At 48.9% G+C, this 23,773-nt stretch overlaps 1 protein-coding gene across 1 annotated transcript in view; it reads left to right on the forward strand.

The window, feature by feature from the left end:
- The window catches only part of ADISSP (adipose secreted signaling protein), a 76,016-nt gene that overhangs the window by 46,059 nt on the left and 6,184 nt on the right, over positions 1 to 23,773 (forward strand). The window contains exons 4-5 of the mRNA XM_081207468.1: positions 5,632 to 5,770; positions 20,597 to 20,719. Of these exons, the coding sequence (XP_081063594.1) occupies positions 5,632 to 5,770; positions 20,597 to 20,719 (262 nt within the window). The remainder of the gene's footprint in view (positions 1 to 5,631; positions 5,771 to 20,596; positions 20,720 to 23,773) is intronic.

The following is a 23,773-nucleotide window of genomic DNA, read 5'->3' on the forward strand; positions in this document are numbered from 1 at the left end:
TCCAAATTCCCTTTTTTGCTGAAGGAGCGTCTCCACCCCCATCGTTCTGCCCGGACACTGAGGTCCAGCGCCGAGGGCCTTCTGGCAGTTCCCTCACTGTGAGAAACCAAGTTACAGGGAACCAGGCAGAGGGCCTTCTCAGTGGTGGCGCCCGCCCTGTGGAACACTCTCCCACCAGATGTCAAGGAAATAAGCAGCTACCCTATTTTTAAAAGACATCTGAAGGCAGCCCTGTTTAGGGAAGCTTTTAATGTTTGATGCATTACTGTATTTTAATATTTTGTTGGAAACTGCCCAGAGTGGCTGGGGAAGCCCAGCCAGATGGGTGGGGTATAAATATTAAATTATTATTATTATTGTTATTATTAGCCAGAGGTTCTGTGTGTTCAGCCTGAGGCCTCCTGTGTTCAAAGCACTTGAGTTATCTCTCCGCACAATGCCACTGAATTCTTTTTATGATGGACATAGGAAGCCCCAGATTAGGCTAGGCTGCCTTGGAGCACCACCCTAAACCATGGCAGAGAGAAGTGAATCAGCCTAGTCCCCTCCTCCTGAGTTAACTGTGATTCGTCATGTGGCCCAGATTGACAGACAGTCTGTCCTTAATTGTGGTTAGCTTAAAGCCGGCCAGTGCCATTTCACAGTTTCTGAAGCCTGTTAACTAACCACAGTTAGATGGCCATTGTTCTGGGTTTCGATAGCACAGGAAACTGTGGTTTGCCGAAAGCGAAACGAAAGATTCTAAACTCCCCCCACAGCTTGCTAAACTATGGTTTAGCATGTTGCCTGTTCATGCCTACTTTATCTGCTCTGAGTGTTTGTGGCTCTCCTCAGTCTTAAGCGAAGTGAGGTTTTAAACTGGAGATGCTAGGACTGAACCCGGGGCCACCAGCATGCCAGACACCTGCTCTGCCCACTGAGCTAGAGTCCCTTGCCGTATGGAGTATGTGATCTACGTCGGTTGCAAAATGACACTTGACTAGGCCAGGATCTGGGCTGCTTGAGTGCAGCGCTCCCTTCATCAAGGCTATTATTAAGCAGACCTAAGTATTATCGCAGCAAAGCATTTATTGGGAAGGCCTGTGAAGTACATCTTATTATTATTATTATTATTATTATTATTATTAAACTGCTTTTAGTCTTCAGCCACTTTCTCAACCTGGATGGAGGCGTTTCTGCAGAAGCAGATCTGCTTTCCAATGAGTCGCCCAGATTACTCTCCCCCCCCCCGCCACCCCCCCTTCTGGGCTCTTTTCAGGCACCGAATCTCATTTACTGATGTGCACCATTGCTAACACATTAAGGCCTCGCCGCAATCAAAGAAACTGCGAAAGCAGCCAGGCTGGTGCAGCTTAACGGCTGCCGACGTGCAGCTGGAAATGTTTTGGGACATTTGCAGAGCGGTTTTCGCCCGCCTCATCTTTGCTTGTTCATACTTGGAGCAGGAAACTGTGTGAATCTGGTATCATGAGAGAGAGAGAGAGATTTTTGCTCCTGGTCTGGCTCTTGCCACATCCGGCTCAGAGCAGAGAGGTGCTTTTGTGTCTTGAGGGCAGCAACCTTTGGGCTTGGGAGACATGACGCTGTTGGGTGGGGTGGAGGCATCTTACATGAGGATGTGGCTCTTGGACTGGAAAGGGTTTCGCCAATCCTGATTAGGACCCACGTACCTACGGGACCGCCTCTCCTGCTATGCCCTGCGGAGGACCCTAAGGTCCGCAAATGACAACATTCTGTAGGTCCCAAGTCACAAGGTGGTTAGATTGGTCTCAACGGGGCCAGGGCCTTTTCAGTATTGGCCCCGACTTGGTGGAACGCTCTGTCACAAGAGACCGGGGCCCTGCGGGGCTTGACATCTTTCCGCAGGGCCTGCAAGGCAGAGCTGTTCCGCCTGGCCTTTGGTTTGGACTCGGTCTGACCCTTCTGTTTCCCTCCCCTTATGGTCTTGATCTATGGGCTACTTTTAAAATGAGGCTGAATTTTAAATTGCATTTTAACCTGTATTTTAAATTGGGTCTTCCCCCCCCCCCATTATGTTTTTACTGGGCGGGAGGGTGGGGTATAAACAAAATTTATTATTATTATTAATTATTTATTATTTGTACATGCTTTGAGTGTCTCGTTAGGAAATAGAGGACCCAACCGCCCTGGTCCCAGCCATAGAACCATAAAATAGTTGGAAGGGACTGCCAGTGGACATCTAGTCCAACCCCTTGCAAAAGAACCCGCAGCCAAAGAATCCTGGACAGATGCCCAGCCAACCTCTCCAGTGAAGGAGAGCCTGCCATCTTCCACCCACCCACAGGCAGTCAGTCTTATTTACTGTCAGTCTTCTCTTGCCGTCAGAAAGTTCTTCCTATCATTTGTTGGGAAACTGCCAGGGAGATATAGTCCATCATGGCCCCAAGACGGTTGCCGGACGTCCATCGATCTCCCGTAGACAGGCAGATCCAGCAGTTAGCGACACGAAGCCTCAGAAACGGATTGCCACATTCCAGGCTTGTGTACACTGTTTATCAGCAGAAACACAGCAGAAAGCTTGCACCGCAGAAAGAGCATAATTTACAGACTTTATTTAGCGTAGAACAGAACAAAAGAAGACATGACCGTTCTGTGTCAGCATCTCTGGCCAACTGGCAAAACCGAAAGGAATATCAGAACATAAACATCCTGTGAACAGGACCTGCGCAGACTCTGTGACTCTCAAAGCATGCTCCCTTTTCAGGTGGAACGGAAATATCCTAACATCATTTAGTCTGAATCTCCTTTTGTCTACCTTGGTTCTCAAACTTAATCCGTCCCGGCAGTCCATTCCAAAACCAAAGCGTTCCAAAACCAAGGTGCGCTTTCCCATAGAAAGTAATGCAAAACAGATGAATCCATTCCAGACTTTTAAAAACAACCCCTAAAACAGCAATTTAACATGGATTTTACTATCTAACAAGACCATTGATCCATAAAATGAAAGCAATAATCAAATGTTCTGTGCTATAAAATAAATATGACATTATTGTAGATAATTAAACTTAATTTTTTTCTTACCTGCGCTGATTATAGTCATTGTTTGGATGGGGGGCTTTTATCCATTTCCGCAGTGTCACACAATCAATCAGTCGATCATAAAACGAAAAACAAGCCATAGACACAAAAATGAAAAAGCCACACAAACAAAAACGCAAGAAATAGCAAAAACAAACGCACTGAATATCACCTCAGAACATTGCAATAAGAAGTGGAAGGCTTTAATTATGATTGGGGGGACGGATGGACTAAAATTTGCTGCTTAAGGGTAAAACGGGAGCAAATAAGCCTTAATTAGGGTTGGGGGAGGGATGACTTAAATTTGCCGCTTAAGGGTAGAAACAGGAGCAAATAAGCCTTAATTACTATGCGGGGGACTCAAATTTCCTGCGCAACAGGAAAAATGGAAGCTCAGGAGCATGTTCAGCTTCTGGGACAAAGTTTGAAAACCAGGACACCTACTTCTGGGTTTGCAGTGTTTGGGTTCTGAGTTATTAGGGAACTAAGCTGTTCGAAATCTTAGGCACCACTGTAATTAGAATCCATTGATTTGGGTCCTCTGGAGCAGCAGAAAGCCAGCTTGCTCCATCTTCCATGGGTCCAGCCCTTCAGATATTTGAAGATGCCTGTCCTATTTCCTCTCCGTCTCCACTTTTCCAAGCTAAACACTCCCAACTCCTTCAGCCCTTCCTCAAAAGCCTTGGTTTCCGGACTTTTTATGCAGGAACCAGCTTTCAGCGGCCTTAACCAGGCCTGCGTCTGATTCACATCCTATGTCTGGATAGCTCAGTTGGTTAGAGCATGGCACTGATAACGCCAAGGTTGCAGGTTCGATCCCTGTAAGGGACAGTTGCATAATTCTGCAGAGGAGGGGGTTGGATTAGATGATCCCCAGGGCCCCCTGTTGGGGGTTCCTGGCTAAAGATGCCCGTTCTTTGCCAGTTTGGTGCCCTCCACATATTTAGGGCTACAGCTCCCACTGGCACTACAGTGGACTCTCTAGTTACGTACTGCTCTGCAATACGTAACTTTCGGTTTATGAACGCGGCAAAGCGCATGCACATGTGCAGAAGTGCTCTGTGCACCGTGCGCGTACACAGAAGCGCTCAGTCGCAATGCACGTATATGCAGAAGCGGTGCCTCTGCCTACGGACTTTTCGGGTTGTGGACGGACCCCCGGAACGAATTTAATTCGTATCCGGAGGCTCCACTGTACTTTGTGTTCTCATCGCCTGCCGTTCCATTTTTTTTTTATAAAAAAGGACCGTGTGAGTCTTTCCGCAGCCCAAGACGTCTTCATCCCCTTTCTCACTGCCTCAAATCATTTGCCCTGGGAAGCCAAGCTCTGCGCTCGAAGCAATTATATAAATTATGCCTAATTTCTGCCTTTCGGATGTAATTGCGCGACTACGCCTAATGTGCCGTGCATCCAGCTCTCTCCACCTGCCATAACCGGGTGATTTGTTTCCGCTCAGAGGCAAGCAGGGAGTGCTGCTGGCCTTACACCCTCCCAGGCTAGCTCTCACACTGACCCTGTTTCCAGTCCGCCTGTTTCACCAGGGGCCTCAAATCTGGGCGTAAACGTCTTGCCAATGGCCTTCAGCAAAAGGCCGTCCCGTATAACGCAACCCGCACACCCCGGTTTAATCCCGGTTCACCGTTTCCCCTGAAAATCCAATCAGGAAGAAAAGCCAGTGGGAAGGGTAAAATCCAGATTTGTACGAGACGACAGTGTTTTGCTGACGGTGGTGTTTTGCGGGGGTGCCGCAGAAAACATTGGTGTGCATGAGTCGCAGAGGGTAGACAGCCAACTGCTGTGTGGGTGTCCCTGAAAACATTGTGCGTCAGGATAAATTGTTGCTGAGTTCTTCAGGGCCGTTAAAACAAAAAGAGATTGTGGAGAGTTCTAGAAGGGCCTCTCCAAACGGAACGAATGGGTAGAAAAGCAGGAAATGCAGTTTCATGTCAATGAGGGCACAGCGATGCAGGGTAATTAATCTTAATTTTGCATATTCGCCCATGGGGTCTGAACTGGCGGTGATGGACCAGGAATGAGACCTTGGGGGCCCCATTGGATAGCTCGATGAAGATGTAGACCCACTGTGTGTGGGGGGGGGGGCTGTGAAAAAGGCAGACTCCACTCTAGGGATTACAGTGGTACCTCAGGTTACAGATGCTTCAGGTTACAGGCTCTGCTAACCCAGAAATATTACCTCGGGTTAAGAACTTTGCTTCAGGATGAGAACAGAAATCGTATGGTGGTGGCATGGCAGCGGCGGGAGGCCCCATTAGCTAAGGTGGTACCTCAGGTTAAGAACAGTTTCAGGTTAAGAACGGACCTCCAGAACTAATTAAGTACTTAATCCGAGGTACCACAGTATAAGGAAAGGAATTTGAAGTATAACTTGACAATATTAGAATGGCATTAGACACCCCCTGATTTGTGTGGGGGTTGCATTCTGGGTCATCTTGTGGAGCGCCCCCCCCCTTCCTGTCACTTCTGAGTTTGCGGCAATGCACTTGTGCAATTATTATTATTATTATTATTATTATTATTATTATTATTATTACAGTGGTCCCTTGGTTCTCTTGCCCCGTCTCCTTCTCCAGGTTGGGTTCTTGAAGATCCTGCACAAGTATGAGATCACCTTCCACCTGCCCTTTGTGCAGCGGCTGGGGCAGGATGTCTGTGCTGCTCAGCTGGCCAACCTAAATCTCCGCGTGACCAGCATAGCGCCTGCAACGGAAGGTAAGGTCTTTCTGCCTTGCATCACCTTCCTCACTGTGAGATGATGGGTGTCTCTGAAGGGGACCCTTTCCTGTGGTTTTGAGATTCTCTCTCTTTTTTAAAAAAATATTTATTTAAAGTTTTTAAGATATAACAAGAAAAAAGAAAAATAAACATACAAAATAAAAAACAGTTAAAAACACACATTAATTTCCAATAACATAACTTCCATACACTTATTTCCTCGGACCTCCTCATACCTCCCTTCTTTGTATCCCAGTTCGATTTGTTAGTTCAGCAAATCCTTACCATAAAACTTTTACCCATTTGTGAAACCTCTTTTTTTTCCATATCTCTTAAAGCATTACAGCTGGAAACCGCTTAGTTTCTATCCAACATCCTTCTAACATTCATTAATTTTACAATGTTTCTGTAAGTAGTCTTTGAATTTCTTCCAGTCTTCTTTCACCGACTCTTCTCCCTGGTCTCGGATTCTGCCAGTCATTTCTGCCAATTCCATGTAGTCCATCACCTTCATCTGCCATTCTTCCAGGGTGGGTAGATCTTGTGTCTGGTTTTGAGATTCTCCGTTTCTTAAAATGCTCTTCCTTATGTCCTGAAAACCCTGTTTTGTTTTATTTTTTTTTTTAAAAAAATCATTTTATAACACCAATAAACAACACAAACAGAAAAACAAACAACACAAACAGATTCTTGTATTATCCTTATTTTTTTCTAAACTTTGTTAGGTGGGCTTCCCCAAATCCCCCCCATCTGATTTTCATTTCACCTCATCTCTAGCAGTTTACATATCATAATTTCTAACCATTTTTTTTATCGCACTTACTTTAACCATAAAAATCTTCACATTTTATCACTTACAAATAATACTATTTTAAAATACACTGTCTTCTACTTCTAACCCTACAGCCTAAATCCACTTCCAAAGCTATTCTAAGATTTAAATATTAACATATTTTTTCAAATATTCCTTAAACTTCTTCCAGTCTTCTTCCACCTGTTTTATTGATCCTCTTAAAAAAACCACACACACACACACCCAGTGTTTCCACTCTTGGTTCTGACTTTGCCTCTGTACGAATCTGTGCTGCAATTGCGTTTGGAATATACAAACGTCTCTCATGTCTTGTTACACTGCTGTTTCTACAGGGATATACGCTCGGTATTTATCACTCCTGTTATACAAAAATCTCCAAATGGGTCTGAACTTCAGTGTCTAAAACTGGAGATTACGCTAATTTTAGGTTATATTTTAGTGATACACACACACACACACACACACACACACAGTGGTACCTCGGGTTACATACGCTTCAGGTTACATACGCTTCAGGTTACAGACTCCGCTAACCCAGAAATAGTACCTCAGGTTAAGAACTTTGCTTCAGGATGAGAACAGAAATTGCACGGCAGCCACGGGAGGCCCCATTAGCTAAAGTGGTGCTTCAGGTTAAGAACAGTTTCAGGTTAAGAACAGACCTCTAGAACGAATTAAGTACGTAACCAGAGGTACCAGTGTATGTGTGTGTGTGTGTGTGTGTGTGTGTGTGTGTGTGTATAACTACCTCTATATCTGAATTGTCTGTCTTGTACCCAATTGCAAGTCAATGTATCCCTGTTGTGTTTTATGATTTTCTTGATATTGTAAGTGACCCGGAACTGGTCTGTGACCGTAATAATAAAATTCATTCAGGTTAAGAGTGGACCTCCAGAACAAATTAAGTTCTTAACCTGACGTACCACTGTAACTTGAATTCACTGGTTCGAATCTTACACCACCACCCCCGAGCAGGAGAAAACAAGCTCGCTCCATCTTCCCTTGAGATACTTGCAGATGGCTCTCTTCTCAGCCTCCTCTTTTCCAGGCAAAACATACCAGCTCCTCATAAGGCTGGGTTTCCAGACCAAGGCAACCAGGTTATAAGGCAACTTCCTAAGAGGCCTGACTCTGCTCACAACAGGTTTGGGGGCCTTTCGGATGGTTTGCAACCTCCCACATTGCAAACTGTTATCCCCAGGACATTATGTCCTACGGGTTGCTCTCGCACGCCTCTTTCCTGGGGAGGAACAACACAAGATTTGCTTTCTTTGGCATTTTGCAAGGAGGCACAGCTGGGTTTCTTACTTCTCCTCAATGAGAAGTTGTGTTTCTCTGTTGAAGCCTATGATTTTGGGCATGCTGTGCCCCCAGGAGACCAGATGCAGGAAACATGCAGCCTCTACAAAAGCTGTGAGGGGACACGATGATGGATGTGAGCGATCAGGTGCCCGCTTGTTTTCTCCAGTCAGTGGAATACGAGGGAGGTTTGATCTGGGAAGTGCAGGCTGGCCTGCAGAATCCGGCTGGGAAGGAAGAACCTTGTCTTCCTGTTTGGGATTATCTCTTTCTTGAAGCAGGGTGTAGGTCGGGGTTTGTGGGGGTAGCAGGTGTGCGTCTCTACCCCCATCGTTCAGCCCGGACATTGAGGTCCAGCTCCGAGGGCCTTCTGTAATTCGCTCTACGTGGGGCTGCCCTTGAAGCTGTCCCAGAAACTCCAGCGGGTGCAGAATGCTGCAGTGAGGCTCCTCACAGTGTCCTCATGGGGTTTTTCCAGCTGCACTGGCTCCCAGTGGAGAACAGCATCAGATTTAAGGTGCTGTTTTTGACTTTTAAAGCCCTATGTGTCCTTGGACCCTTGGACCTACGGGTCAGCCTCTCCCGGTATGCCCTATGGAGGACCTTAAATTTCCATAAATAGCAACACCCTAGTGTTCCCGGGCCCTAAGGAAGTTAGATTAGCCTCAACCAGAGCCAGGGCCTTTTCAACACTGGCCCCGGCCTGGTGGAACGCTCTGCCTCATGAGACCAGGGCCCTACGGGATCTGATTTCTTTCCGCAGGGCCTGCAAGACAGAGTTGTTCCGCCTGGCCTTTGGCTTGGAATCCACTTGATCCCCTTCCCCTCTTTTTCCTTTCTCCTTCTGTGATGGAACCCCTATTTGGGGACTTCCCTGGCTTTTCTGTCTTACAGGCCCTGCGGAAAGAAATCAGATCCTGCAGGGCCCTGGTCTCATGAGACAGCGCCCCAGAGGTGCACTCCATTGTTTCTCGCTCGAGAGATGGATGCCATCAATGAGACACAACCCAGCAAGGCCACATCCGGTGCCATTTGAACCCATTTCGTTGGGCTTCGCTGGAGACTGGATGGCCACCTGTCAGAGATTCCTTCACTGTGATTCCTGCATTTCAGGGGGTTGGTCTAGATGACCCTTAGGGTCCCTTCCCTCCCTTAGGGTCCCTTCCCTCCCTTCTTCAGGACAGGACAGGCTGTGCATTTAACTAAGTAAGCAACATAAGGAACCCAGGATGTCCCTTGAACCAGATTTGGCTGATGAAGGCACACCTCTCTCGCCCTGACCTCGCCACTGTGATCCACGCGACGGTCACCTCCAGGCTTGATTATTGTAACTTGCTCTACGCGGGGCTGCCCTTGAGACTGACCCAGAAACTCCAGCGGGTGCAGAATGCCGCGGCGAGACTCCTTACGGGGTCCTCGCTGCGGGATCACATTCACCCGGTGCTATACCAGCTGCACTGGCTCCCGGTGGAGTACAGGATCAGGTTCAAGGTGCTGGTTTTGACCTTTAAAGCTCTATGCGGCCTAGGACCCTCGTAGCTACGGGACCATCTCTCCTGGTATGCCCCACGGAGGACCTTATGGTCTTCAAACTAAAACATCTTGGAGGTCCTGGGCCACATAGCCTGGCCTCAACCAGAGCTAGGGCTTTTTCGGCCGTGGCCCTGATCTGGTGGAATGCTCTGTCACAAGAGACTAGTGCCCTGCTGGATTTGACAAGATGGAGCTGTTCCACCAGGCATTTGGCCAAGGCACAGTCTGACCTCCTCCTTTGGTGATCCTCACAGAACTCTAGCCCAATGGTTGCCATTAATTTGATTTTAGAATGAATTGATTTTAGAATGCTGTATTATTTTACTGTTGTTAGCCGCTCTGAGCCCGGCTTCAGCTGGGGAGGGTGGGATATAAATAAAATTGTATTATTATTATTATTATTATTATTATTATTATTATTATTATTAAAGTTCCTTTGTAGCATCCTGCTGCCTTCCAGATGTTTGGGGCTATAGCTCCCATCGCCCCCAGCCAGCACAGCTTGGAGCAGCAGCTGAAAACATCTGGTTGGGGAAGGCTACTCCGTTGGGTCTAAGAACATAAGAAGAGGTTGCTGGATGAGGCCATCGGCATCCCATTCTCAGAGTGGCCAACTGTAGGAAACCCACAAGAGCCCAATAGCAACTCTCCTTTCTTCCCACTGGAATGGGAAAAAGAAGAAATCTCCAGCAACTGGGATTCAGAATCAATGCTGCCTCGAACCGTGGAGGCAGCGCAGAGCCATCTAGCGATTTGCGCTCTGCGAAACTGTGTCTTTCCAACCCCAATTTCCTTGAGATGCTTCTAATTATCAAGGGATCCTGCCGTGCGCCGCGAAAGGAAGGCCACTTTGGTGCGCACGTTTTAATGTGACAAGATGAGTCATCGGTTTGCATGTTTACTCTCTGCAGCTGCTGGCAAAGCGGCTCGTCTCGCATCTCTCCCTGCTGTTGCAGCGGCAGAAACAGGGCGCAGGTCCGCTCTCTGCACAGAATTGGATAATTAGGTCATTTCTGCAATCTTTGCTGTGGCTTCGGCTGCGTCATCCGTGGCAGGTTGGATGTGTTGTGATCCCAGAAGTGCACAAGACGTGCTCTTCCAGCCCCTCTGGAATTGCCAGATCTCTGTGGAGTAATCAGTCACTCGGCTGATTTTCTCTCGCTCGCTCTCCCCTTCCATTTTCTCTTGCCAAAATATATGGGGCCGGCTTTGCCGTTATGCAAATTGCACATTTTGCTCAGGGAGGGGCACCTGATGCTGTGTGCAAGGGGGTTGTGTTGCTTGCTATCTTTTTATTGTAAAGCTTTCTGCTTTGTTTTATAAAGGGCATAAAACAGAGAGAACGATTAGAGCAACAGACAAAAAGCAAAAGGTTAAAAGCAAATCCACCAAAGAGGAGTGCAGGATGAGTGCACACGGGTTAAAAGAAAGAGACTATCAGCGCTGTCAGATTATCAGGTCTTGTTCTGGATCTGCCAGGCCTTGTGACGAGCGCTGCCTCAAAAATGACGGTTCCGCTGTGTGAGTCACAAAAGATGGCCAAATCAGATAAAAGGCGCCTGGGGGTTCTAGTCCTTGTCGAAGCCTCAAATTACGTTTTTATGCTTTATCGTGCATTCTGCTCAGCTAGGGATACCTGGTGCTTTGCACCAGACAAGGCCAAGGGGATTGTGTTGTTGAGTAGTTCTTTGTATTCCTGTCTGCACCTGGAAGAGCCATCAAGAGATGCTCAGGTGGCCTTTTCTGGAGGGTGGAAGGGATTTGTTTTCGAGGCTAGTGGCTGACTGTTTGGATCTAGGCAGGAGGGGCACAGTCAGATATGGGAAAGCAATACCATACATCAGGGGTAGCCAACTCCCAAGAGACTTGTGATCTACTCACAGAGTTAAAAACTGGTAGTGATCTACCTCCTTTTTGGGGGTTCAGGTCAAAGTTGTTGAGCTTTTGTTAGGAAGGAAAGCCCCATTTTTTAGGGGTGCAGTTTAAAGTTGTGGAGCTTTTTTTTAGGGGAGTCAAAGTAGATCACGACCTACCTGTTGGACATGCCTGCCACACATCGTCCTTTAAGGGTGTAAAGGGGGATGCGAGTGGCGCTGTGGGTTAAACCACAGAGCCTAGGACTTGCCGATCAGGTTGGCGGTTCGAATCCCCGTGATGGGGTGAGCTCCCGTTGTTCAGTCCCTGCTCCTGCCAACCTAGCAGTTCGAAAGCACGTCCAAGTGCAAGTAGATAAATAGGTACCGCTCCGGCGGAAAGCTAAACGGCGTTTCCGTGCGCTGCTCTGGTTCGCCAGAAGCGGCTTAGTCATGCTGGCCACATGACCCGGAAGCTGTACGCCGGCTCCCTCGGCCAGTAAAGCGAGATGAGCGCCGCAACCCCAGAGTCGTCCACAACTGGACCTAATGGTCAGGGGCCCCTTTACCTTTACCTAAGGGTGTAAAGCTGCCCTTGCCATCCCGGTGTCCTCCTGATGTTGTTGAACTACAACTCCCATCAGCCCCAGCCAGTATAGACTCAATGTTTTCTTCTGAACGTATTTCTTCCAGCCTCTGGTTGTGATCACCTCTATTTTCTGTCCTTTGTGCCTTCGTTTTTTCAGTCTTTGCCTCCACCTTTAAACAAACCGAATGAATGATTCAGCTGTTGGGGCCTTGCCTTGTTTTCACGCGCAAAAACACACACACAGTCCCAGTGTGGCAAAGCAGAACCCATCTGCCTTCTGATTCAGTGCATCTTTTAAAATATGTACTGGAAGCCGCCCAGAGTGGCTGGGGAAACCCAGCCAGATGGGCAAGGGTATAGGTAATAAAGTTACTATTATTCTGTGTAACTCACGAAGGGGTGAGGAATTCGATTCGATTTGCGTGGAAAGGTGGGCCTTATATAATCGGCTCTTCACAAAACAAGATGCAAGGTGCGTCCCTCCTTCAAAACTTTTGCATCTCTCAACGTTGCAATACACTTCTCCAGCCAAGCCATGTTGAGTATATGAGTGGAAAGGGCAGATATCGGATGCCGGTTCCCTTCTGGGGTCTTCTTTTTAGAAAGAATAATAATAATTTTATCATTTATAACCCGCCCATCTAACTGGGTTGCCCCATCCACTCTGGGCGGTTTCCAAAACATATAAAAACATTATAAAGCATTAAACATTTTCTTTTTAAAAATCCCTTCCCTATACAGGAAGCAAGCAGCAATGTCTGCAAGGGACCCCATGAAAGTGTAACATGATAAAAGATTACCGTATTTTGCGCCCCATAAGACGCTCCGGCCCATAAGACGCACCTAGTTTTTTTGGGGGGAAATAAAGAAAAAAAAATTATTTCCCCCCCCCCCGGTGCGGGGCTGGAAGAACCAGGTCGGGGAACAGTGGGAAGGCACACTCTGCCTCCCCGCTGTCCCCCGAGCTTGTGGGGCTGGCGATGGGGAGAAGTGCACCAGTCCCGGGACAGCAGGCAGCTCTGTGCCGCCATCCCGAGCGGGGCGGGACTTAGCGCCCCGCTCCGGATGGCGGCGCAGACTTGCCTGCAGTCCCGGGACGGCAGGCAGCTCTGTGCCGCCATCCCGAGCGGGGCGGGACTTAGCGCCCCGCTCGGGATGGCGGCGTAGACCTGCCTGCAGTCCCGGGACGGCAGGCAGCTCTGTGCCACCATCCAGAGCGGGGCGGGACTTAGCGCCCCGCTCGGGATGGCGGCGCAGAGCTGCGCTGGTCCCAGGACCGCAGGCAGCTCTGCACGGCCACCGGGAGCGGGGCGGAGCTTCTCCCCCGGCTCCCGGTGGCCGCGCAGAGCTGTGCTGGTCCCGGGACTGCAGGCAGCTCTGCGCAACCCTCGGAGCCGGTCTCCCGAGGGTTGCGCAGAGCTTCCTGAAGCCTGGAGAGCAAGAGGGGTCGGTGCGCACCGACCCGCCTCGCTCTCCAGGCTTCAGCGAAAGCCTGCATTCGCCCCATAAGATGCAGGCACATTTCCCCTTCATTTTTGGAGGGGAAAAAGTGCGTCTTATGGGGCGAAAAATACGGTAGATCAATGTATATTAGTGTTGCCATATTTCAAGAAGCGAAAATCCGGACACAAAAGTTACTGGGTTTTGGGGTGTTTTTTTTGCAAAATCTTCATGTTTTTTAGCTACTTTTCAGAAATTCACCCCCAAAATCAACACTTTCGATATGAGCTGCCACACTCCCAGTACCCTCCGAGATATTTTAATCAACTTCCGAAAATTCCGCCCGGATGCCAGCTATGTCCCGAAAATCCTGATTGGATTGCAGGCCTAACCTATATGCCGATTCCCGCTTTGCTTATTTCCCAATTACCCCCTAGAAAAACGAGTGGACGTCTTGCGCTGGGAGAATGCATTCGTTGAGAAAACAGGAGACGCTTCCATTTGTGGAGGTTTCTCTTCAGTCGTGACTCAAACGGGGTAGAAGGATTCAAGATCGTGAAGCCTTCTGGCTTCTATGCAATGAGTTTGTTTTTATATTTAGCCTCGGAGGGTGACTAATGATACGCTACATGGAAGAGGATTGTGATGACAGGAAATTTGGTGGCATGTTGAGATGCACCCAGCAGCTCACAGCCGCTAAACACAGCCTCCCCTCCCAGGCTTCTCATTCCCTGAAAGAGTTGCTGCCAGAGGTGTGCTCAGAGAAGCCTTCCCCAACCTGGTGCCCTCCAGGCCTTTGAAGAACATAAGAGGGGTCTCCTGGATCAGGCCGGTGGGCCGTGTACTCCAGCCACCTGTTCTCAACGTTGGCTGAACGTTTGCCCCGGTGGGAAACCCGCAAGCAGGACTCAAACCCAGAGCGCTGTCTCCTCCTTTGGTTTCAGAAGCATTGCCGCCTCGGACTGTGGAGGGCAAAGCATGGCTAGGAGCCGTGAGTAGCCATCCCTTCCAAGAATGTGTCTGAGCCACTTTTAAAACCATCCAAGTCGGACACTCTTGAGAGTCCCATGGGCTGCAAGAAGATCAAACTTCTCCATTCTGAAGGAAATCAGCCCTGAGTGCTCACTGGAAGGACAGATCCTGAAGCTGAGACTCCAAGACTTTGGCCACCTCAGGAGAAGAGAAGACTCCCTGGAAAAGACCCTGATGTTGGGAAAGATGGAGGGCACAAGGAGAAGGGGACGACAGAGGACGAGATGGTTGGACAGTGTTCTCGAAGCTACCAGCATGAGTTTGACCAAACTGCGGGAGGCAGTGGAAGACAGGAGTGCCTGGCGTGCTCTGATCCAGGGGGTCACAAAGAGTCGGACACGACTAAACAACTAAACAACAACAAAGTCAGTGCCCATCAATGCCTCCTGTGGCAGCAAGTTCCATGGTTTAGCTGTATGCAGCGTAAAGAAGCTGGCATCTGTCTGCCTCGAGAGACAATGGAGTGTGCCTCCGGGGGTGAAGACACAGAGGCAACCTCCGGGGGGGGGGGCAAATCTGGGCAGTGTGCCTCTTTTTTCTGAAAGGGGGAGCAAGGAAGAGCCCCCTCCGACTCCTAAACTCAAACTGCTGGGGGTGGGATTAGAATAGATGCCCCCTCTGGCCCCTTCCACCTCTACCATGCAATGATTCAAACATTGCTGCTCCTTTTATCTCTTTGCAGTTTTCCTTGGCTGCCTCCCCCCGCCCTGTGGCTTCTTGCAGCAAGAAAACAAAACGCATGCATTTCCACCCCTTCTGAGATGGATTAAGGGTGCACCGCACATTTCACCTGCCGCACAGGGCTGCATCTGATTGGCACAGAGAGGCAGCCCTGTGGCATTTGAGTCAAGGCATTGATCTTCTGCAGAGTGCTCTGGACGTGCCAGGAATACTTTCCTCGGTGATGCGCTGCCCTTTTCAGAAGGCTGGCTTGCAGCAGGCGGCAACGCCTTTCTCCATCCACCCCCCCCCCATTTTGGAGATGGCGCAAGGCTGTAGTTGGGCACCCCTCCTGGTGGCAACAGCTCCAGGCTGGCAGCCAGCTCCTCCGAGGCTGGGGAGGGTCCTTCTGGCCTGCCAAGCAAGGGATCGAGATGCGCCGATGGGGCACCCCGTAAATGTCCTTTGCGATACGTACATTCTCCTCCGCAGGCACCCCATCCGTCCTGACGATGGGCATGTTCCTGTAATTACGGCTTGCAACAGTCATAGAATCATAGAATCATAGAATCATAGAGTTGGAAGAGACCACAAGGGCCATCGAGTCCAACCCCCTGCCAAGCAGGAAACACCATCAGAGCACTCCTGACATATGGTTGTCAAGCCTCTGCTTAAAGACCTCCAAAGAAGGAGACTCCACCACACTCCTTGGCAGCAAATTCCACTGTCGAACAGCTCTTACTGTCAGGAAGTTCTTCCTAATGTTTAGGTGGAATCTTCTTTCTTGTAGTTTGGATCCATTGCTCCATGTCCGCTTCTCTGGAGCAGCAGAAAACAACCTTTCTCCCTCCTCTATGTGACATCCTTTTATATATTTGAACATGGCTATCATATCACCCCTTAACCTCCTCTTCTCCAGGCTAAACATGCCCAGCTTCCTTAGCCGTTCCTCATAAGGCATTGTTTCCAGGCCTTTGACCATTTTGGTTGCCCTCCTCTGGACACGTTCCAGTTTGTCAGTGTCCTTCTTGAACTGTGGTGCCCAGAACTGGACACAGTACTCCAGGTGAGGTCTGACCAGAGCAGAATACAGTGGCACTATTACTTCCCTTGATCTAGATGCTATACTCCTATTGATGAGGCCCAGAATTGCATTGGCTTTTTTAGCTGCCGCGTCACACTGTTGGCTCATGTCAAGTTTGTGGTCAACCAAGACTCCTAGATCCTTTTCACATGTACTGCTCTCAAGCCAGGTGTCACCCTCTTGTATTTGTGCCTCTCATTTTTTTTGCCCAAGTGCAATACTTTACATTTCTCCCTGTTAAAATTCATCTTGTTTGTTTTTGCCCAGTTCTCTAATCTGTCAAGGTCATTTTGAAGTGTGATCCTGTCCTCTGGGGTGTTAGCCACCCCTCCCAGTTTGGTGTCATCTGCAAATTTGATCAGGATGCCCTTGAGTCCATCATCCAAGTCGTTGATAAAGATGTTGAATAAGACCGGGCCCAAGACAGAACCCTGTGGCAATAGTGTGATGCAGCAGAAAAAGTCTACTGCGAATAAAGGCTGCGTCCGCAGAAGTCTCGCAGAAGTCTAGTGTCCAGATTAAAGGAAGCAATAGTTCCTCTCTGTATTCTGACTCTATTCTGGGGTACCGTGTCCAGTTCTGAGTGCCACCGTTTAAGGAGGATATTGACTGTTAAGTCAATACAGTGGATGCTTGGGTTGCGAGTATGATCAGTGCAGGAAGCATGTTCATAACCTGCGGCATTCGCAACCCGCAGCACCAAGTCTTCAAGTGCGGGTTGTGATTTGGTGCTTCTGCACATGCACAAAGTACAACTTTTTTTCAATGCGTGAGCATCAAAACCTGGAAGTAACCTGTTCCGGTACTTCCGGGTTTCCGCGCGTCCGTAACACGAAAACGCGCAACCTGAAGCATCTGTAACCCGAGGTATGTCTGTATTAGCCAAAATGCTGTGCTACTGAATTTGTTACGCAAACTGTGAAGACTCTGCAGGATCCCTAAGCGTGCTAATGCCTTTTGGCATCAGTTGCTGTGATGTTCAGGCAGAAGAAAGATTTGATGCTCCCGAACGTTCGACCAGGAGGGAGAGAACATGCCAGCTGGGCATGCGTCTCTGCCAGGGTCCTACACGAGAGTAGGACGCTCCTAACATTGACAAGCTGTGCAGAGGAGGGCAACCGAGATGATAAAGGGCAGACTTCTGGGCTGGGGTGTTTTGTTTCATAGAATCATCGAGTTGGAAGGGGCCACCAGAGTCATCTAGTCCAACCCCCCCCCCCCACAATGAAGGAATCTCAGCTAAAGCGTCCGTGACACATGGCCCCCCAACCTCTGCTTAAAAACCTCCAAGCAAGGAGAGTTCGTGCGCTGTCTTTATTTCAGATCTTGCTGTGATGGATGTGGAAGGTGTTGAGGTTGGTTGTGTGCTTTTATTTTTTATTTCCTTACATTGCAGTTGTGTATTTTCTTTCCATTTTGCGACTCAACAGCAGGAAGAACTTTCTGACGGTAAGAGATGTTTGACAGTGGAATGGACTCCCTTGGAAGGTGGTGGACTCTCCATCCTTGGAGGTTTTGAAGCAGAGCTTGGATGGCCCTTTTTCATGGATGCTCAAGCTGAGATTCCTGCATTGCATGATGATGATGATGATGATGATAATAATAATAATAATAATTTTTATTTATACCCCACCCTCCCCAGCCAGAGCCGGGCTGAGGGCGGCTAACACCAGTAAAATTACTATAAAAACATAATAGAGAAAAAACACCCAATTTAAAATACAGGTTAAAATGCAGCCTCATTTTAAAAGTAGCCCACAGATCAAAACCATAAGGGGAGGGAAACAGAAGGGTCAGATTGAGTCCAAACCAAAGGCCAGGCTGAACAGCTCTGTCTTGCAGGCCCTGCGGAAAGATGTCAAGTCCCGCAGGGCCCTGGTCTCTTGTGACAGAGCGTTCCACCATGTCGGGGCCAGTACTGAAAAGGCCCTGGTGCTAGTTGAGACCAATCTAACCACCTTGCTACCTGGGACCTCCAAAGTGTTGCCATTTGTGGACCATAAGGTCCCCCGCGGGGCATACCAGGAGAGGCGGTCCCGTAGGTACAAGGGTTCTAGGCTGCATAGGGTTTTAAAGGTCAAAACCAGCACCTTAAACCTGACCCTGTACTCCACCAGGAGCCAGTGCAGTTGGTAAAGCGCTGGGTGAATGTGACCCCTTCCAACTGCATTCCCATCACCCAGGATCCCTGGCCTGGAAGATGGGGACTGGTGTGAGTTGGCGGCTGCAGGACCCCCATTACCATTTAAATTCCCCTGGCAAGGGGGTCTTATACCCTATGAGTGCAAGGTTTAGCACACAGGAGGAGAGTAGAAGGCTTGAAGGAGACGAAGGAACTGCTCTCTTTGAGAGTAGGGGTAAATTGAATTGCTGGTAGCTCCCCAAAGGCAATTCATCCCAATATAAAAAATTCCCTGGACTTTTTAACATGCCAGTAGGAAAAGCTAGGTTTGGTTTATTAAAAAACCCACATCGTATAAGGTGCAATAACCAATTATGGTGAGATCCTTCCCTCTACCAAAGACCTCTATATTCCAAACCTCAGGTACCTATTGAAAGCCTGCCTCTATCTTTAGGCATACCGCTTGCCCCGCTCCCCAAATTAATGTGTTCTTTAATGGCTTATAGTTTTAAGTACACCCCTCCAGCTTTGCCGATTTAACACGTAGGAGGCGAGTCATTTGTGAAAAATTTCAAAGCGCTGTTCCCACGCCCAGCGAGTCCCGTCATTGTTCAGGTGCGGAAATTAGGCATTTTTCCTGATCGTTGGAAACCTTCCCCCTCCACCCCTTGAATGCACCAAATAATTACGCCCCTCCCCAGATGAATGGCTGTGTTTATCTTCCTCTGAGTCAAGCGAAATTATTACCGGTGACAAAAAAATAAAAAAGGTTTTGCTTTGCAGAAAAGCTTGAGGGTGTGTGTGTGTCATTTTTTTTGTATTTCTGGAGGTTCTTTTGGGGGGGCTTAATTCCCAATCATGCCCCCCTCCCCGCCTATGTGGAGCGAGTGCTTGAATTAGCAAGCATATTTTATAAAAAATGAAGGCTTTTTAGGAAAGGCACCTGGCTTTGCACCTGTATCAGCTAGAAGAGGCGCCCCCCCCTTTCTCTCTCTGTAGAAACAGGGTCTGTAATTTGGGTAAAGGGGGGGTCGGCCTGGGTCTGCCGCTTTGACCAGAGCGCTGTAGCATCAGTTAAGGGTGCCGGGCGAGGACCTGGGAAGAGACTCGGGTTCGAATCCTGGCGTGACGCTTGCTGGGTGTGAGCTCTGGCCGGTCCCTGCCTCTCTGAGCCTAACCTACCTCCCAGGGTTGTTGTGTGGATTAAATGGGGGGGGGAGCCCCGTGTTTAAACCATTGTTTAATGTTTCACTGTGTTTTCATATATGTTTAGGTAAGCTTTTAATGTTTGATGCATTACTGTATTTTAATATTTTGTTGGAAGCCGCCCGGAGTGGCTGGGGAAGCCCAGCCAGATGGGTGGGGTATAAATAAATAAATTATTATTGTTATTATTATTATTATTATTATTATTATTATTATTATTATTATTATTATTATTTTGGAAGCTGCCCAGAGTGGGGTACAAATACAGACGTACCTTAGTTTTCGAGCAGCTTAGTTCTCAAACGTTTTGGCTCTCGAACGTTGCAACCTGGAAGTGACATTTCAAGTTTGTGAACTATTTTTGGAAGCCGAACATCCGACGGGGCTTCTGATTGGCTGCAGGAGGTTCCTGCAGCCAATCATAAACCGTGCTTTGGTTTCCAAACATTTTGGAAGTTGAACGGACCTCCGGAACGGATTCCGTTTGACTTCCGAGGTACGACGGTAATAAAATTATTGGTGTTATCGTCACCAGTATCATTATTATAATTATGCGTGACAACATGAGCTCCTTGGAGGAAAGGGGTACAATATAAATCCGTGGTTCGCAAGGTGGGGCACATGCCCTACAGGGGGGCAATTATTTTTAAGGGGGGGGGGCAATTCGAGAATGAATTATTAACAGAGAATGGCTCTTTCCTTTCTGTTTTACTATTCCCCAGTATTCCTGAGCTAAGCATTTCTCAATTGACTTCTACCTTAACCTGAAATACATCAGAAATAACCTTTATAATCTTTTTCCAATATTCCTTTACACACATACACTCCCACCACATATGTGCATATACCCCTAACTCTTGACCACAATGCCAATACTTAGGACTCAATCCTTTAACTATATCTGCCAGTTGTGCCTGGGTTCTATACTTGCGTGCTTCCTTTCTGACATTGCGGTACCACTGCAGTTTTTTGCCTGAAGCAAAATCAAAGCCTAGTCGTCTAGTCCCAGGGCATGTGCAGAGTTGCAGCTGAGCTGAGCTTCTGCGTAACTGTGGCAGAGAGTTCCCCGGGTTAATGACCTGCCGTGTCAAGGAAATGCTTCCCTCTGCCTCTTTGTCTGCCGTTTCTGTGATCCTTGCGGGGGTGTTGTATGATGACGCCTGCCACTCTTGTCTCCCCCCTGCCGCTCAGGTTACAACATCAAATGCGAGTACACCGCCCACAAAGAAGGGGTCCTCCGGGAGGAGATGGTGCTGCACAGCCAGACCAATGACAAAGTCTCCATCAAGGTGGTCGTACAAGCCAGGGTGATGGGTAAGTGTCCCCGTTCCTCAAGCCTACATTTTTTGGGGGAAGCCGTTGGAGGACTTGAAGACTCCCACCACTTTTCCACAAGAGAGAAAGTCCCCCACTGGCTCCCAGGACGTTTCTGAGCACAATTCAAAGTGTTGGTGCTGACCTTGAAAGCCCTAAACGGCCTCAGTCCTGTACAGTGGTGCCCCGCAAGACGAATGCCTCGCAAGACGGAAAACTTGCTAGACGAACTTGCTTTTCCGTTTTGTAGGTGCTTCGCAAAATGAATTTCCTATGGGCTTGCTTCGCAAGACGACAATGTCTTGCGAGTTCCTGCTGGTTTTTTTTCCTCCCCCCCCCTTTTCTAAGCCGCTAAGCTGCTTATCAGCTGATCCGATCAGCAGATAAGCCGTTAATAGCGCTAATCCGCTAATCCGTCAATGGGCTTGCTTCGCAAGACGAAAAAACCGCTAGACGAAGAGAATCACAGAACGGATTCTTTTCGTCTTGCGAGGCACCACTGTATACCCGAAGGAGCGTCTCCACCCCCAGCGTTCTGCCCGGACACTGAGGTCCAGCTCCGAGGGCCTTCTGGTGGTTCCCTTGCTGCGAGAAGTGAGGTTACAGGGAACCAGGCAGAGGGCCTTCTCGGTGGTGGTGCCCGCACTGTGGAACGCCCTCCCACCAGATGTCAAAGAGATATAAACAACTACCGTATTTTTTGCACCATAACACTCACTTTTTTCCTCCTAGAAAGTAAGGGGAAATGTCTGTGCGTGTTATGGAGGGAATGCCTACGGGTGGCATGCTTACGGATTTTCCTCCTCTAAAAACTACGTGCGTGTTATAGAGCGAAAAATACGGTATATGACATTTAGAAGACATCTGAAGGCAGCCCTGTTCAGGGAAGTTTTTAATGTGTGACATTTTAATGTATTTTTAATCTTCGTTGGAAGCCACCCAGAGTGGCTGGGGAAACCCAGTCAGATGGGCGGGGTACAAATAATAAATTACTATTACTTACTATTACTCCTTCACGCAGCACATAGTTAAACTGTGGAACTCCCTGCCTCAGGAAACAACGGTGGCCGCCACCTTTGAAAGGAGGCAGGGCAAATTCATGGAGGAGAGAGGCTGTCCGTTGCTGGCGGTCAGAATGGCTGTGCTCTAGAGGCAGTAATGTGTCATGGACTGGTTGAACAACAGGAGTGGGGGGGGGGACACCAGCTAGGGAACCCCCAAGGGAACTCCCAGGGGAAGAAGGCTCAGAGCCAGAGGAGTGGTGATGGGACGATGACAAGTGGCCAGAAGGAGAAGACTGGGAAGAGGGGATTGTTGGAAGATGAAGAGGTAACAGGGCTCGGTGAGCGGGGAGAGTCGGTGGCAGAGAGCAGTCCAGACTCAGTGGCAGAAGATGAAGCAGGAGAGGAGGGAGACCAAGAGGCAGTCTGGCTGAGGAAGACTCATGGGTATCTCACCCTCCTGCTGAGATAAGCTCCCAGGACCAGAAGAGGCATGAAAAGGGCGGAGGAGAGGTTTAGCTACAGGTAGGCACAGTCTCCGATTGCCTGGGGGAAACCCTGGAGAGGAGGGGACTTAGGCAGCTGTGGGGAATCGGGGACCTTCAGTCTCAGCAACTGCTTCATGGGGGCAGACCTGCCAGAGATGAGTTGCTGTGCTCATTAGGCCTGACTCTCCTGTGCAGATCCTTCTTTCGCTAATAAAGAATCGGCTCCCAATGGCCTGGTGTGATTGAGCTCACTCCTTTCACAGTGCTTCTGAGTCCCACTTGCTGGAAACCGCGGGAGGGGAGAGTTGCTCTTCTGTTCGAATCCTGCTTGCGGGTTTCCCATCTGGTTGGCCATTATGAGAAGAGGTTCCTGGACTAGGTGGGCCATTGGCCTGATCCAGCAACCAGCTCTTCTTATGTTCCTGGTTAAGTGTCCCCTTTCCCACAATCCATCCTGAGCTTTGCACATCCCTGGATGGCCAACTTTTCTGGGACCCTTCAGCTGTGAATCCCGCATTGCAGGGGGTTGGACTGGATGACCCTTGAGGTCCCTTGCAGCTCTGCAGTTCTGTGATTTTGTGACTTTTTTGTGGTACAAAATCGTAGCAATTTTGTGGTGCGAAAATTCAGCTCTTTGGCTGTGCACAGACAGTCCTGCTATCTGCTTGGACTACTGCAATGCGCTCTACGTGGGGCTACCTTTGAAGGTGACCCGGAAACTACAACTAATCCAGAACGCGGCAGCTAGACTGGTGACTGGGAGTGGCTGCCAAGACCACATAACACCGGTCTTGAAAGACCTACACTGGCTCCCAGTACGTTTCCGAGCACAATTCAAAGTGTTGGTGCTGACCTTTAAAGCCCTAAATGGCCTCGGTCCAGTATACCTGAAGGAGCGTCTCCACCCCCATCATTCTGATCGGACACTGAGGTCCAGCACCGAGGGCCTTCTGGCGGTTCCCTCACTGCGAGAAGCAAAGCTACAGGGAACCAGGCAGAGGACCTTCTTGGTGGTGGCGCCCGCCCTGTGGAACGCCCTCCCACCAGATGTCAAAGAGAACAACAACTACCAGACTTTTAGAAGACATCTGAAGGCAGCCCTGTTTAGGGAAGCTTTTAATGTTTAACAGACCACTGAATTTTAATACTTTGTTGGAAGCTGCCCAGAGTGGCTGGGGAAACCCAGCCAGATGGGCAGGGTATAAATAATAAATTCTATTCTATTCTATTCTATTCTATTCTATTCTATTCTATTCTATTCTGCTGTGATGTTGCACAGGATCCTTAGGCCTCCTCTCGCAGCAAGTGTAAGTGGGTCAGCCCTGGCTCCCCCCCCCCCATTTCAGCGCATAAATCTCCTGTTTAACTGCACCACACACCGGCTGGGTGCCCCTGGGACATGCCACCTTTCGGCATCTGAGCCCATATATCCCCCCGAATTAATATCCTCCTCTGGCGCAGAGCCTCCACTGCTCAGGAAATTAAACTCGCTTGCTGTGTGTTGGGATATTTATCTCTCGGGTTAATGAGTGTTTGCTGGAGGCGGGGGTGTCAGCGATAAGGAC

The sequence above is a fragment of the Podarcis bocagei genome, assembly GCF_964188305.1.
Source record: "Podarcis bocagei genome assembly, chromosome: 9".
NCBI lineage: Eukaryota > Metazoa > Chordata > Lepidosauria > Squamata > Lacertidae > Podarcis > Podarcis bocagei.